The 15715-nt window shown below is 49.1% G+C and overlaps 9 protein-coding genes across 9 annotated transcripts; 4 read left to right on the top strand and 5 right to left on the bottom strand.

Moving 5' to 3' along the window:
• Positions 1–159: 159 nt before the first annotated feature.
• J056_003792 (Zinc finger protein) lies at positions 160–2590 on the bottom strand (the record flags this gene model as incomplete). Its single annotated transcript, XM_009269008.1, has 4 exons — positions 160–1329; positions 1377–2340; positions 2386–2446; positions 2500–2590. 4 exons carry the CDS (start codon positions 2588–2590, stop codon positions 160–162), a joined length of 2286 nt encoding a protein of 761 aa, XP_009267283.1.
• A 234-nt stretch (positions 2591–2824) lies between these two features.
• J056_003793 (SET and MYND domain-containing protein 3) lies at positions 2825–3961 on the top strand (the record flags this gene model as incomplete). The annotated part of the gene is made up of 1 exon (XM_009269009.1): positions 2825–3961. The coding sequence occupies one exon, from the start codon at positions 2825–2827 to the stop codon at positions 3959–3961; it is 1137 nt and encodes a 378-aa protein (XP_009267284.1).
• A 233-nt stretch (positions 3962–4194) lies between these two features.
• On the bottom strand, positions 4195–6573 carry J056_003794 (Multicopy suppressor of sporulation protein msa1; the record flags this gene model as incomplete). Its single annotated transcript, XM_009269010.1, has 2 exons — positions 4195–6493; positions 6536–6573. 2 exons carry the CDS (start codon positions 6571–6573, stop codon positions 4195–4197), a joined length of 2337 nt encoding a protein of 778 aa, XP_009267285.1.
• A 134-nt stretch (positions 6574–6707) lies between these two features.
• On the top strand, positions 6708–8924 carry J056_003795 (Large subunit GTPase 1-like protein; the record flags this gene model as incomplete). Its single annotated transcript, XM_009269011.1, has 2 exons — positions 6708–8355; positions 8413–8924. The coding sequence occupies 2 exons, from the start codon at positions 6708–6710 to the stop codon at positions 8922–8924; spliced, it is 2160 nt and encodes a 719-aa protein (XP_009267286.1).
• Positions 8925–9007: 83 nt separating this feature from the next.
• Positions 9008–10384, bottom strand: J056_003796 (Dolichyl-diphosphooligosaccharide--protein glycosyltransferase subunit 1; the record flags this gene model as incomplete). The annotated part of the gene is made up of 1 exon (XM_009269012.1): positions 9008–10384. One exon carries the CDS (start codon positions 10382–10384, stop codon positions 9008–9010), a length of 1377 nt encoding a protein of 458 aa, XP_009267287.1.
• A 51-nt stretch (positions 10385–10435) lies between these two features.
• Positions 10436–12455, top strand: J056_003797 (Nucleoporin NSP1; the record flags this gene model as incomplete). Its single annotated transcript, XM_009269013.1, has 3 exons — positions 10436–10513; positions 10564–11029; positions 11083–12455. The coding sequence occupies 3 exons, from the start codon at positions 10436–10438 to the stop codon at positions 12453–12455; spliced, it is 1917 nt and encodes a 638-aa protein (XP_009267288.1).
• A 79-nt stretch (positions 12456–12534) lies between these two features.
• On the bottom strand, positions 12535–13206 carry J056_003798 (uncharacterized protein; the record flags this gene model as incomplete). Its single annotated transcript, XM_009269014.1, has 1 exon — positions 12535–13206. The coding sequence occupies one exon, from the start codon at positions 13204–13206 to the stop codon at positions 12535–12537; it is 672 nt and encodes a 223-aa protein (XP_009267289.1).
• A 228-nt stretch (positions 13207–13434) lies between these two features.
• J056_003799 (uncharacterized protein) lies at positions 13435–14538 on the top strand (the record flags this gene model as incomplete). The annotated part of the gene is made up of 1 exon (XM_009269015.1): positions 13435–14538. One exon carries the CDS (start codon positions 13435–13437, stop codon positions 14536–14538), a length of 1104 nt encoding a protein of 367 aa, XP_009267290.1.
• Positions 14539–14688: 150 nt separating this feature from the next.
• On the bottom strand, positions 14689–15667 carry J056_003800 (Zinc transporter ZIP9; the record flags this gene model as incomplete). The annotated part of the gene is made up of 2 exons (XM_009269016.1): positions 14689–15445; positions 15495–15667. The coding sequence occupies 2 exons, from the start codon at positions 15665–15667 to the stop codon at positions 14689–14691; spliced, it is 930 nt and encodes a 309-aa protein (XP_009267291.1).
• Between the last annotated feature and the right edge of the window lie 48 nt (positions 15668–15715).

A 15715-nucleotide genomic window follows, 5' to 3' on the forward strand; every position in this document is an offset into this window, starting at 1 on the left:
ATATGTGGGAAGAATGGACGTATCGTCAATAATGCAAAATATAGCTTTAGAGGTCGCGAGCAGAAAGAATGTTGAGTCTTAAATTAATGCAGTATGTTAGTGGGTAATTACAGTTGTAGATATGTGTGCGGTTGTGGAAGGTGATTCGAGTGATCATTTCTAATATACACTGTCAAAACTCCCACTGCCACTCCCACTGCCACTACCACCAACACTCCCGCTATTCATACCCTCTTGCATTCTTGCAAATGTCCGCGACGCAATAAGCATACCTTTGAGATCCATATTCTTTATTTTATCCTGCATCCCAATTCGTCCAGACCTAGGAACATTGTAGCAAGTCTGCTGAGGGGGAGTGACAAAGTTGAAAAAGAGGGAAGTTTCAGGAGATATAATATTGAGCAGCAGCTGCGCCATCCAAAAGAAAGGTAGTGGTTCACTGACGAATGGAGGTCTTTTCTCATTTTCAATTGGTGTAGTTGTAGTTGTAGGTGTAGTTGTATTTGTAGTTGTAGTACCATTACTGCCAACGCCGACGCCCATGTAGTGGTCTTTCGTCGGTGATGGATCGAAGCTCGTTGGAGGACTACCCGAGGTTGTGGATGTGGATGTGTGAGTGGAGTCTGGGTTGCTGTTATTGCTATTACTGTTGCTATTACTATAGCTATTACTACGGCTACCCATGTTACTTTTCGAGTTGGTTGAGAAGAGAGTAGATTGTCGCTGAAACGACACTTGATCTTCATAAGTAGATTGTTTCTGACAGAGTATGTCGAAATCGTATCCCCTCCTCCAGGCAATAAGAGCGTTTCTGAAAGCAAATATGGTCGAAGACTGATCGAGACCTTGTAAATAACATCTACCCACGCTACCGCCATCGACGAGACCTATATCTAAAAGACCTCTGAGGATGGAAGAAATGAGGATATTGCGCGCAAATGGACCAAGTTCCTGACTGAATTGGGAGTCATCGAGTTGGTTGAATATACAGAACATCATTTCACCGTGCGTAGGTGTGCGTGTGGAGGCATCTATCAGACTTGCCCAGGCTTGGGCAGTGGGTGCAGCCCACAGCTTTTCGTTGGCAGGTAGAGGGACGTTACTCATCTCGTCTACCCGCAAAGTAGGTGGCTTGCCTTGCGCTATCCCGCCCAGCAGGTCAGCAAGGTATATGATGAAAATAGCCCTCCGTTTTTGCTCATCTTTTACCCAATTCTTCCAGGCCATGTAGACGGAAGCTTTTGAACGCTCACCGAGATAGGTGAGCTTGGGTTTTTCGGGGTTTAGCCATGTGGCAGAGGTTTGGAGGAGACCGGAAGATCTCATAGCCTATTTTGGAGAGTGAGAATGATTATACAGAAGTAAAAGCAACGCACCTCGCAAATAAAACCAAAACCACCATTAATACCATCCCAAATACTGCTAGCAGCGTCCTCCTCTAAGATAACAGGGGCGTAGTAAATGAGCAAAGCCATAATCAAACCAATGAAATCGGATTGAGAGGTTTTACTTGACTTGTTGGATAAGCTGCCGTGAATCATTGCCAGCTTCTCGTGCCTGACGACCTCTCTAATGATACCAGTCTGTTCAGCAGCTGAGGCACCTGGTTTTGAGTAGAGTTCAGCGTCAGTGAGGGAGGAGTTGTCGAAGGAGTGCAGTTTGTTGAAGGGTTTAGGACTGTTACCGCCAGTGCTACACAAAGCAAAAGCAACGCATACACTTGTATCTGATAGCTTGAAGGAGGGGAGGTGCATTAGGGGAAGGTGTACGTTTGTAGTTTGTAGGGCGTTTGCGCACAGAACAGAAAGGTGGTTGAGGGGTGGCAAGCCCCAGTGAGCAATGCTGTAAGGGCCAGCGAAACGTTCTTGTGGGATGAAAAATCTGTCGTTTGCGTCGTTGTGTGTTGGATTGTAAGAGGCTCCTGATGCAGTGGTGACGTCTTGGAATTCAATTCTGCGGATTGCCTTCTCTGGGGCGAGTGTGTCGAGATTTGGGTTGTTGAGGAGGTGATTGAGGGTGTTATTGTATTCGTTGTGTTGGCTGTATGTGTTATAATCTGAACCATAATTTGCGCCATAATCTGCACCATAATCTGCACTATAATCTGCACTATAATCTGCACCAATCAAACTACCAATCGAATCAAATATATTAATTTGATTCGTCAATTCACCGTTGCCGCTGTTGCTGCTATTTATTGGCAGTTTATGCACTAATTCAGCATCGCTGGTATTGTCCATGTCACTATCACTGGCACTGGCGCTGGCACTGGCTTTGCTGCTGCTACCACCTCCACCTTGCTCTGTGTGACACCTTCTCCGATGTCGGCTGAGTACGTCACTGTGCAGCGTGAGAGTGGCTTTTACGCTATACAACCACGCTCACCTCCTCGCAAACGACTTGTCGCAATGCAAGCAATGAAAAGTTTTACCCGCCTCTTTCTGGTCTGGCGGGGTGCGTTAAAGCCAATTCAACTCAGGGGTAATTCGCACCACCCACGCACTGATCTCTTATGCCTGCGCAGAAACTCCGCCCGTGAATATCCAGCGTTGCAAATCTCGCAGATATAGCTCGGTTTCCCCGGTGTCATTGAGGTGTTGGTGGTGGTAGTTGGGAGGTGAGAGATGGGCAGCGTAAATACTCGTGTAGCGTTCTACCAGTTTTCATCTCCTCTAATCTCCATTTATCTCCCTTATCTCCTCCTCCCCTCCAACTCCCATGAACCGGCTCTTCTCCTTGTCCTTGTTCCGAGGTGGACTGCGCAGTGTTCCGGTGCTGCGGCATACACAGCGCACACAGCGCACACACCGCCAGTTCTCCCACGATGCCGCTCCCACTGCCAACGAGCACCTCCCCCAATACACAGCGCACACAGCGCACACACCGCCAGTTCTCCCACGCTGCCGCTCCCACTGCCACCGAGCACCTCCCCCACATTGTCCCCGATCTCCTCCCCTATATCCTCGCCGTGGTGCTGGGGAGCGTGGGAGGTGCGAGCGGCAGCAGCAATGACGATGACGACAGCGGCAGCGATAGCATTCTCAACAGCGACAAGAGCCCCCTCGAGCTGTACGACACAGCCGACGCGGGCGTAGCGGTACGCGCGCGGCGGGATATACGCCGTGGCGAGCTGCTTATAGCTGAATTACCCCTGTTGGTGTGGGAGGAAGGTATGAGTGCGGTTGAGCTGCGTCGCTGGACGGATGCCCTCACAGACAGTGCCCGCGCCACTCTATTCAGTTTGAGCAGACGCAGCGATGACACAGCAATAGCCGCTGAGATGCACGATAACACGGACGAATCCGCACCTATACGCTCAGCTAATGGTTTTCAATTGCAGCTCCCCGATGTCGCATTGCAGGTGAGCAGCAGGGAAGGGAGTGGGATTGTGAGTGATGGCGATAGAAACAGAAACAACAAGAAGAATCCCAATCCCACTCCCACTCCCCCCACCCACGCCTCCTTCCTCTTCCCTCACATCAGCCGCATCAACCATTCATGCCTTCCTACTTGCGCACAAGCAATGGACTGGTCAACGCTACGTATGGAGGTGTACGCGATGCGCGATATCCCGCGTGGGGGTGAGGTTACGATAGAGTACTTGCCTGGGTTGGTAGCTATGTCGAGTGAGCCGCGTAAACGGAAATTAAAGGACACGTTCGGGTTTGAGTGCAAGTGTGGGCTCTGCTCCGCGTCCTTGCACACTCTCCATCAGTCAGATAGTCGCAGAGCGGAGCTGGCTGATGCATCACTGTCCCTCGCTGACCCACACACCCAACTCGATAGACAGGGAATGATCGGACAGCTCGAACGTATCCACTCCCTTCTCACTCTTGAAGGCTACACACTTGTTCCGGAATTTACTCACAATCACGTCTCTAGAGCTTACGCGGTTTTTAGACACTTGCGCAGTACACATATCGCTGATGACTCTCAGTCTCAGTCTCAATCAAAAGTATAGCATTACATTCATGTGTACAAGTAAAAGTGATGAAAAAATCAAATAAAGTTCTGTTTGTGTCTTGTATGCTGTTTTGCTGTTTTGCTGTGTTGCTGTGTTGCAATATGCTATATGCTATATGCTATATGCTATATGATATCGTAAGCTTTCTTGGTACTTGATTGGCACCATTATATCATGCCATGCCATGTTGCTGGGTATGGATAAATACAGCAACAACCTTTGATTCCCAACTACCTCTCACGCCCATACACACCCGGTGTATGTCCAGGTGGGCCTGTCGTGAAACCGGGTGGGGGAGGGGTGTGTTGGACTGGTTGTGATGTATTATCGTAGTAAGCAGTGCTGACGGAGGGGTGTGAATGTGAATGGGAATGCTGATTATGGGTATGACTATCTGCATTCACTCCCTCCCACTCCTGATACGGCTGGCTTGGAGGTGATACCCCAAAAAAGCGGGGCGGGTTAACACTTCCTGTGTTTTTACCCGTGGGTGCCCTCCCGACCCCAGCAGTATCCAATCCCAGCCCGACATTCGTATTCACCACGTGTTGCGGACGCGGCTGTTGCAGCAGTGGGTATGGCTGCAGAGAGAGAGCCGAGTTGGTGTGGTCGGTGTGTGAGTGTGATTGCGAGTGCGAATACGAATGGTTGTGTTGGTCGTAATGGGTAGTGGTGGTGGTGTCAGCATTATGGGCATTCTTTGGATTCGCTGTATTCCCCGCACTCTTTTCGTTATCTTTGAGAGATTCTTGTGGCTGTTCTGGTTGCTCTGAATACTGCTGCTGATGTTGCTGCAATTGAGCATCCCCCACAGTCCTTCCCAAAGTCCCACTACCGCTCCCAATCAACCCCTCATTCCACCTCTCAAGATCCTGCGGGCTGTAGAGTGGCACGAGGCCTGCATTGGTAGTCATGAACCCAGTGGCGCGGAGAGGGGGCATGAGTGTTTGCATTGTGTGCACTGTGTGACCGGGATGAATGGGATGAATGGCGTTCATTGTGTGCGCTGTGTGTGCTGCGTGTGTTTGTATTGATTGCACTGCGTTAATTGCATTTGCATTTGCATTAACATCACCAACATTCCCACTAGCACCAATTCCCACACCTCCACTTCCTCCATCTACCATGGTCATTTCCATCGTGTCTGTGTTGCTCTCACCTATTTTATTTCTTCGTCCCTGTCCCTGCTGTCCCTGCTGCATGACATACGGGTAGGCCATCACAGCCTGGCAGAGGTTGAGATTAAGAGCTGGGTAAGGGATGAAGGCGGGTGTAGATTGTGAGTGTTGCGATTGCTGCGTGTAGTAAGCCTGAGCCTGAGCTTGTGCCTGAGTGTGATTGAGGTTGAGGTTGAGATTGTTAGGTTGCTGCGCGGCATAACCGGGGTAGTAATACGCAGCTGATGAGCCTAACTCACCTAACGCTCCCACTCCTACTCCACCCTCGTGATAATTCATATTGAGATAGTATCGTTTGCCATGTTGATTGTGGTTGTGGTTGTGTGGTCTAGGCGGGCGTGTGTTGTTACGGCGAAAACCACCTCCCCTACCTCTCCCCTCAAACGCACCACCTCTACCGTAAGATTTGCGTGGCGGGCGTGTGTCGTAAAATGGTTGCGATGGGGGAGTAAGTGGATGTGTGGATGTCGTTTCGAGTGATTGGTTGGCTTCGTTCATGTCTGGGCTGAGTTGGGGCGTGGATGGTATAAAGCGGGACGGCGTATTTGGTGAGTCGTGCGGGTGAACAATTTCTTTTGACTGTTGCTTCTCCTGCCCCGCCGGCAAATGCAACTCCACCTCCCCTTTTCCTCCCTTCCCCTGGCGCATCTCAGGGAATGACTCGGAACGCGCGCCAAGAAATACAGACGGTGTAGCGTCCACGCTCGCCGTGATTGCCTTGTTGGTAGGGGCACTTGCCAAGTCGAGTGCGCCGATGCTGTTGATTGCGTCATCGGAGGCAGTGTGATGTGAGGTAATCTGCTTTGGTTGCTGCGACTGAACCAGCGGAGGAAAGCTGCCTTTATCGTTGATAAGTGTGTTGTTTGTGTTATGGCCACTGTGCACCCCTCGACTGCGCTCATGAGCCCAACTCAAGTGGAAGAGGGAAGATTGACGATGTGCGAACCATGCAGCCATACAATCATCTCTAAATTTAAATCTAACGATGAATTCACCTTGCTCGGCTGATTGCTCAGGAACACTACCAACAGCTGGACCAATCAGGAACGACTCCATGTCGCCGTGTTTACAGAAAGTGGATTGAATGGCTGATGAGTCGAGTGGGGTGTGAGAGATGCGTAGACTGCGATTAACGCGTGCTCTCTCCACCCTAAGGAGACGGTCTTTGAGGTATATCTTGTTGGATTTGTTGAGAGCGACGTCTGCGTGGGAAGGTAATTGGTATTGTATAAATGCACCCAGCCTGTTCTGGCGATCCCTATTGAGCTTGACGTGGTGCACTCTGCCGTACTTGGAGAAGAGATGGCTGAGCTGGAGCTTGAGATCGTCGTCGGCGAGTTGCTCAGGAAGGCTGTGATATGAGATTATGTAGAATATTCTGTTATTAACTCACTTTGCACAAAACAGCGCAGCCTTGGGAAGTGGCTTCATTTGTTTGTTAAATGATGGTTGTTTAGAATAAAGAGGGAAATTAAAGAAAATAAATTAAATCTAAAATCCACTCAATGAAGATATTCACTTGACTTAATTGATCCCACTCTTCCACCCCCACCACCAACACTCAAATGAGCAAACCACTCCCACGGAATCGTAAAAACCCAGGGCTGGGAAGGGCTCTAATTAATAACCAGCGTAAAGAACCTCCTAAGGATACGCAGATGCACACCACTGACTACGGCGTTTCTTCCATCACGCAGGAGAAAGATTTGGATGAGTTTCTTAACACGGCCGCTATGGCTGAGACTGAGTTTACGGCTGAGAAAAATAAGAATGTTACAGTTATCCAGCACCCTTCAGTCGCTGGCCACGCCAATCCCTTCCTCCTCTCCCACGAAGAAGAAGTTCAAGTTAAAAAGAAACATGATTTGAACAGAGATCAGTTGAAGCTCCCACAGCGACCAGAGTGGTCTACCAGTACTACCCCCGCACAGCTTGACAAATCCGAGAGAGAATCCTTTTTGAACTGGCGCAGAGATCTTGCTCTGCTTATTGAGAGCGATGACAGCCTCCTCCTCACTCCCTACGAGCGCAATCTCAACGTCTGGCGTCAACTTTGGCGTGTCATTGAGCGTTCTCAGCTGGTTGTTCAGATTGTCGACGGTCGTAACCCACAGATGTTCTGGGCGAGGGATTTAGACCCGTACACACGCAAAATGGGTGCAAAAGAGGTACATTGGCGTACTGAAGGCACTATGCAGGGCGAGGGGAAGCGCTCACTCGTTCTCATCAATAAGGCTGACTTGCTGGACGTTGAGCAACGCCAAAGATGGGCTGACTATTTCGACGCTCAAGGGATACGCTACGCCTTCTTTTCCGCCCTTAATGCCTCGGAACTCATCGAGCAGCTCCGTGTGGTTAGACAAGTCCGCGATGAAATCCTCAACGCTGATGAGGTCGCTGAAGTAGCTGAAGAGCAGGAGCAGCAGAGGAAACAGCTTGAGGTGCAGGATATAGTGGAGTCTGCGGGGTTGGATGGGTTAAAGGGGGAGGAGCAGAAACACCCACACTCACAGGATCACTCACACCCACCACACCACCCTCCCATCGAATCCGCAGAAGGTTACGTCTCCCATGCACGTGGTCTGCCAGTTAATGTCGACGAGGCCATCAACGCCGTCGAGAAGCTGAAGACGGGTGAAGAAGTTGGTGACCAAGGTGACGGCAAGGCACACAATCAAGACACAGTAGCAGCCGAATCCACAACTCCAGCACCACCACCTTCTCAACAAAGCGAGCAACGCCGCACGCGAGTGCTCAATATAGTCGAACTCGAGCAGTTATTCATCGACGAAGCGCCCGACCTATCCTATCTCCCCGCCGGGCACAAGCTGACAGTGGGTTTAGTTGGGTATCCGAATGTCGGTAAATCCTCAACGCTCAATGCGTTATTGGGAGCTCATCGTGTGAGTGTGTCCAGTACACCAGGTAAGACGAAGCACCTGCAGACGCACTTACTCGGTAAATCGCTTGTGTTATGTGATTGTCCAGGATTGGTATTCCCGCAATTTGCTAGCACGCGTGCTGAGCTGGTATGCGATGGTGTGTTGCCTATTGACGATATGCGCGACTGGCGCGCACCGCTCGAGTTAGTCGCGCGCCGCGTTCCCCAGAGCGTGCTTGAGGGGTTGTATGGTATCAAGATCGATACGCGTGCGGTGGAAGATGGAGGTGATGGCGTGCCTACTGCTGAAGAACTAGCAACGGCATTCGCAGGTGAGTAGCACGTTTCACTTGCACTCTTAGAACACTCCCCACTAACATCTTGCTCAGTCGCTCGCGGTTTCACTCGCCAGGGCAGCTCAGGTGGAAATCCAGACGAGCAGCGCGCGGCGCGTATCATACTGAAGGACTACATCAACGCCAAACTCGTTTTCTGCCATCCCCCACCGGGCGTAAGTGCGGATGAGTTCAACGCAGCCATGCGCAGACGCTTGCAAGCCCGTGCGAGAGCACTCGGTCGTCGTCTCATCGGCTCTGAGCAAGGCAAGGTGCAGTCGATGAAGGGCGCCAGTCACGCTCGCTCCCTCGATCACACCTTCTTTCAGAAAAACCCGGCGAAACTCACCCCTACCCTCGCAGGCAAAGCTGCAGAGCAGCACGGGGATTTCTCACGCGTTAATATGTATCCTCATCAAGGCATCGTCGCTGATGACGGTACCCTCCTTAAAGGCAGGAAAGCTAAACAGGCCATGGCGGATGCAGGTATTGATGTCGCCAGCAGTAAGAAACATTTCAAGGGTGGTAAGCGCGTCAAGAAGAGATCTGGAGCGGGGTATGACTAGATTACAGCACATTTACATTTGCACATATAATGAGATGAGATGACTATAGAATCTATCACTTTTATTTATACTATAATGCCTGCTTATATTCTCGTGTTTATCCGTCTCAAAAGGGTGGCAGCCGAGAAGAGGGCAAACGCCACAGCGGCAACGGCGAGGGGTTTTCTGAGAGCATTGAAGAGGGAGAGTGAGTAAACGATTGTGACGTCGCCGTTGTGCGCATCAGAAGTGTTGTGCTTGGAGAGTACGACGGTGTTTCTGCCGATGGTATCGAGGTACGAGGTCGTAGTTTCGTACTGCACATCCACCTCGAATGGAACGTACACGCTGTGTACCTGAGCACCCTCGGGAAGAATGATGCGAGTGGTGTGCCTGTCGACGGCAACATCCTCGGGAGTGCTGCTGAATGGGATGCTCAATCTGGTTGTACCGTCGCGAGCCAGCTTAGCAGCAAACCTCAGGCTATTCTCCCAGCCGATACTGAACGAGTATTTCCACCCGCCCATCAGTGGATAGCGTGGCTTGAGCTGTAAGAGGGAGTGCGAGGAGTGACCATCGCCCTGCTTGTAGTGGCTAGTAGTGACATTGCCGATCTGGTCAACGAAGAAAACTTCCTCAGAGAGCGCTGGTAGGCGGACACTAAGCATTGTGGCGATATTCGTGGGCAACACGTTCAAAAAGGTCTGGGCTTGATGGGTTAGACGCGTGAACTGGCCTTTGAGAGAAGGACCGTTGTTGCGCACGACGATATCGTCTCTAAAGCTCACCACATTCCCCCAGTGACTGACCTGGGCACTCCTCTCACTCACCTCATACTTCAATCTCGGGCCAGCAGCTTCGTAGAGTATCTCAATGTGGTCTGTAGGGATTGAGTAGGGAGCTACGTCCATCCACGGCCCATATACCATACTACCGCCGTTCTTGGTCGTCTTGCTGTCGTCATGCGTCATGCCATATCGGTGTATTTTGGAGGTGGGTGCGCGCACTTTAACGCGCATTTCGTTAGTGTGATACGGGGTAACGACGTGTGTGTATGTCTTGAAGGAGAGTGAGTAGGCGAGGTCGTCCTGGGTGAGCTGGGATGGTAGTGGAGTGCTTGGGTTGTTGAGAGAGATAGAGAGTACTAGAGTGAGCTGTGGTGTGTTGGGTGGGAGTTGAACTGCGAGCCTCTTGAAATTATAGGGTTGAACATATGAATCACCGTTCAACCACGTGTAGGGGAGTTGTTCGCCGGATTCTTTGAGAGAGACGGAGAGATGAGACAGCTGATCAAACTCATTAGGGCTAATGAGAATGTCGTATGTACCGTCATCCACCCCGCTAACGTGATAAGTAGTGGTTGAGTGTGCAGTTGAGTGGAATAGCTTTGTGGATTTAACTATATTATCATTTACAGTTGCTGCTAATGCTGAAATATTAACAAATAATATTAACCCCAACACGCTCAACAGATTATTCATGCTCGTCGTTTAAATTATAGCTGTGAATTCCCCTCTCACTCCTAAACAACCATGTGTGAGTTGGTAGACATACGCGTTAATTGCTCAACTCATTGGAATTTTCAGCAGGATTCTCATTTGGCGGTAATAGTGCGGGTGCATTTGGTGGAGGCCAGCAGCAGCAGCAGCAGCAACCACAGCAACAACAACAGGGATTCAGCTTCGGTGCACAACCACCATCACAACCACAATCAAATACACCAGCAAAGCCATCTCTCTTTGGCAACCAGGGATCCACCACTCCAGCTGCACCCCCACCAGCAAACAACACCTTCTCCTTCGGTAACAGCCAGTCAACCACCCCATCATCTGGCTTTGGTGGTTTCAGTGGCTTCGGTAAGCCAGCAGAAAATCCAAGCACGCCTGGTGCAGGTGGTAGTGGTGGTTTGTTCGGTGGAAACGCAGGTGGTAGCGCATTCGGCAGCACACAACCATCCTCACAACCTTCATCAACCACCCCTTCCACTACTCCAGCTGCCCCTTCTTCTGGTGGTTTCAACTTGGGTGCTATGGGTTTTGGTAATACCCCCAAACCAGAGGAAAAGAAGGAGGCACCTAAACCAGGTGGTTTTACTTTCGGTGGTCTTGGAATGGGAAGCAAGCCCGGTGAGTTGCGCGCTATACACATTAAATACTCTTCTCACTCTCTACTCTCGCAGAGGAGAAGAAAGATGACGCGCCTAAACCTAGCTTGTTCGGTGGTGGAGCTTTTGGTAAGCCTGAAGAGAAGAAGGAGGAGAGCAAGCCATCAGGTAGTGGAGGCGGTGGTTTCTCTTTCGGCAGCGGCGGCTTCGGCAAGCCAGACGAGAAGAAGGATGATGCACCAAAACCTGCGCCCAGTGGTGGATTCTCCTTGAGTGGTTCTGATAAGGGCAAAGACAAAGAAAAAGAGAAGGATGATACATCCAAACCAGCCGGTGGATTTGGATTTGGAGGTCTCGGTGGACTAGGCGCACCTAAACCTGCAGAGGCACCTAAACCTGCTACTTCTGGTGGATTTACATTTGGTGGTGCCCCTGCCAAGCCCTCTGAAGAGAAAAAGGACGATGCAGCTAAGGCGTCGAATCCATCACAGTCCAACCCCTCACAACCTGCCAAACCAACTGGTGGATTTTCGTTCGGCGGTACACCTGCCAAACCCACTGAAGAGAAGAAGGACGACGCGGCTAAACCGGCTGCACCTGCCGCACCTGCACCTGGTGGATTCTCTTCATTCAAACTCGGCGGAGAGAACAAAGACGCAGATAAGGAAAAGGAGAAAGAAACAAAAGATCCACTCTCAGTGAGTGCACTAGGGAAATCCACACCAGGCAATTCCACAACCACAAGCAACGCCGTTAAAGCATCACCCACGCCATCACTCCTGCGCAACAAAACGCTCGACGAAATCACTCATCGCTGGACAGGCGAACTCGAAACCCAGCAGAAGGATTTCAACAAGATAGGTCACGAGGTAAAAGCGTGGGATGGGGTACTACGTCAGAATGCAGAGCAAATATCGCGTATATACAACCAAACAGTACAAGCTGAGCAGACTCAGCTGGGTGTTGACCAATCGCTCGACTACATAGAAGCTCAGCAGCGTGAACTCGACGTCGTGCTAACCAGGTATGAGAAAGAGACGGAGGAGCTGCTCGATGGTGGAGAGAACGTTGGCTTAGGTGTTGGTGTGGCTGATAACGAACGCACCAAATCTTACACTCTTGCTGAGACGGTCAACGATGAACTCGATGACCTCAGCAGAAATCTGTCGACTATGATCGACGAAATTAATCTCCTCTCAGGCGGCGTTGGAGCTAAAGAGGAAACTACTAAACAGGAGGATGTGATTGGACAGATCGCTGCTATACTTAATGCTCACCTTAGCTCCCTTCAATGGATAGATGGCACGTCTAACAACCTCGTCGAGAGAGTCAAAGAGCTCGATGGTGTTGTTGGAGGTATTCAAACCAAGAAGGAGTATGACGGTGGATTGAATAAGAGTAGCAATGCGTTACCGAGAAGAGGAGGATTTGGCATGAGTTTGGTGTAACAATTCTAATATTATACATTATACATTGAAGATATTTACATGATCCAGTCGAGTTAAGAGTATTAAGCAAGTGTCAAGCTCAAAACATTGATTCATCCACAGGGATTTCAGCGAAAAGTGAGTAGTTGATTTGTTTCCATGGTTCTGTTGGTTCTAAACCTAGTTCTTCACCTTTTTCACCTTTTTTTTCACTTTCTTCTAAACCACCTTCCACAAGCCCTTCAACCAGCTCAGTCTCCGATTTAAGGGAAAATTCGTTGAGCTTGTTGTAGGTTGGTGAGCTGATGATGCTGTGAGAGGGGAGCGATGAGTGGGGTGATGAGATGGGTGATGAAAGGTGTCGATGTTTAGTTGCCTTTACCGGTCTGTTTCCGCTAAGTGAATGTGAGACCGTATACTCACTATCGTCATCGCTCTGTTTCAGATTGCTTCTCTTTTTCGCCTTATTCGATGGTGCAAGGGGTAAAGGACTACTGAATACATCATCCTCAGTAAACTCCTGACAACTCCTAGCGTACGACAAAGATTTAGTAGCAATGGTGAAAATTTTTGGTGTAGCAGGTGGATGTATGTGTGTATATAGCTGCTGTTGTTGTTGGATATCTTGGTTAGGTGAGGAGGTGGGTGTGTAGCGTTTAGAAGAGGAGCCTAGATGATTGAAGTGATTTGGATTGTTGTAGGGACTAATGAAGTGATTGTCAACTGCAGTTGAACGAGTTGGAGATAATTTCGGTGTTTTTGGTGGTTTCATGGAAACAAGGAATTTAATAGGGATGTCTAGTAAGTAAATAGGGGTGACTAGTAATTTAGTAGGATGACTATTACTTTAATAGGGATATTTATCAAGTTAATAGAAAGTCTGATAGTTAAGAAGAATGACTAGTAAATTCCAAGTAAAAATAAAAAAATAATAGAAGTAGAATATATTGATGTTGGTTGAAGAACACAAACGTGACAATCGACGGCCACCTTCTCACCAATGGACAAGACATATAAACACATCAACGATGAATTCATTAGTAGAGGATATTTAAATAATCCCATTGAATTTAATAAGCTTTCAAATCCAAGTGAGCTATCAAAGTTGTTGTTCCAGTTTTTAGATTTAAAGGCAGATAATTTGGAATTAGTTGATAAACTTAAGCAGCAAGATAAGAATAACGATTATGAGCATACTAGGCTGGCTGGTTTGTTAGCTGATTCCAATCAATCCATCATCCTCAAGGACCAGCAATTGGCACAGCAGTCTGCTACCATCGATTCACTACAATCCCAATTATCCGATCATTCCCATCTACTCAAGCAATCTCGTCATCAACTCAGCCTCTCCAAATCCGTAACTCAATCCATTCAAAAACAAAACATTCAAGATTTGAAGAGAAGAGAGGTGCATGGTACTGGTGCTGGGACTAGTAATGGCGACAGCCACTCTGATTCTTCCCTCTTTGAACGCACTCTCTACCAATCTCAACAAGCTCAATCAAAACTCACTCAAGAAAACGCTCAATGGAGAGATACCTTCAATTTAATCGGTAGTGAGCTGTCGGATCTAACAACTGAGACTACCAAGAGGGTTGAGTTGCTCACTGGTAATGTCATACACATCGACGATTCCACAAACAGTAAACCACCAACAAAACAAACCAAAGATCGTCTCCTCACCTACCTCAAGACTCTCAAACACTCTATGAAACTTCTTTCTGGTCAGAAAACATTCAACTTTGTCGACGACTACGATTTTGAGAAGATAGACGTGTTGAAATCCGAGTATTTGTCCTTGAAGAGTGGCTTGGATGGTTTGTCTGGGGCTAGTATGGCTCCTGTGGCTCTTGGTGGTGTAGATACCAACATTGCATCTCTACAAGATACACAATCAGAATCAGATTTTTACCCTCGACGCAGCACTAGGCTAAACTTGAGCGATCTTCAAGCTGAACAGAGGGATGTCGTTGAGGATGAGATCCGTCCACGTAAAGCACCACGTAAAGCAGTCAAAGTCTCCTCTTCTCAATCACTTAAACGCCGTCCCAGTGCTGCTGCTGGTACGTCCAAACTCGCAGATGTCAGGAGGGTGGATGATTAAATAGCGCAAATCAGACTTTATGTAGTACACAGCGCCATTGCATCTTTTGCAGTATGCACACTTGTACCCGCGCACCTCACGCACCTCGCACACTCGCACACCACTTGTAATATTAATCTACTATAATTCTAATCTGTTGTAATAACCTCTTTAGTGTGAGTGTTTGAAGAAAACTGATACAAGTACAGGTGCGAAAATGCCAATGAGATACATGCTCAAAAAGCCTTTCCTATCCGTAGAGCACTCTAGCTGTTCGGAAGTGGCCTGTGTAGCCACAAAGAGGAAAGTGCCACCCGAGAACAAAAGCGCGTATCCGGGAATACTACCTAGAGCAGTGCCCAGATTGAGGAGATGGAGTGCAGTATAAGTTGCGAATGCTGAGAATGGGGTTGAGAGGGAGAAAATAACGATGCAGAGTCTATAAAAGGTCCTGCTCAATTGCGGCACCAAATTTAATAAACTACTGGATAAACCAAGACTAGCAGGTGCTTTGTGCACAGCGATCGCGAGGAACACCACCAAACTCAATCCACCGCCGTTATCACCGTATGTAGCCGCGCCTAAAGCAACACCGTCGCAAATCGAGTGGATCGTCAAGCCCGCAGTTTTGGAAATGGCCTTGGAAGGTGACGTATTGATTGTAGAAATCGGGCGTAGGGGGGTGTAAGAGCGCATTCTACGTGGCGCATGGGCGTGGTTGTGGCCATTCGAATGACCCTCTTCGGCGTGCTCGTCGTGCTCGCGCTCATCGTGCTGGACATCTTGTTTACCATGCGAATGGGTATTATGCGGCGCTATGAGCGTATCTATAAGCAGCATCATAACAAATCCAGTAGTGGTAAGTATACCTATTTTCCGTGAGGCTGTTTCCGTGCTGCTCGAATGCTCATAAATGCTCTCGACGCCCCTAAAGCGTAATCAGCCGGGAATAATATCATATCTCAGACGCCACCCACTCTGGTATAACAATTCCCAACGCACTGCCAACGAGCAGTCCAGCGCCGAGCGTCGCAAGCTTGATAATGTTCTCCTGTCGAACTTTGAATATTTGCGGTGAGAGCGCTGCGAGGAGGCTACCGAGAGTGATACAGATGCAGATAAGCAGCAGATGTAAGCTGCGAGAGGACATGGTGGTACAGGTGAGAGAGAAGACCGCACCAGTCCTCTTGATAGAATA

This window comes from Wallemia ichthyophaga, assembly GCF_000400465.1.
Source record: "Wallemia ichthyophaga EXF-994 unplaced genomic scaffold scaffold5, whole genome shotgun sequence".
In the NCBI taxonomy this organism is placed as follows: domain Eukaryota; kingdom Fungi; phylum Basidiomycota; class Wallemiomycetes; order Wallemiales; family Wallemiaceae; genus Wallemia; species Wallemia ichthyophaga.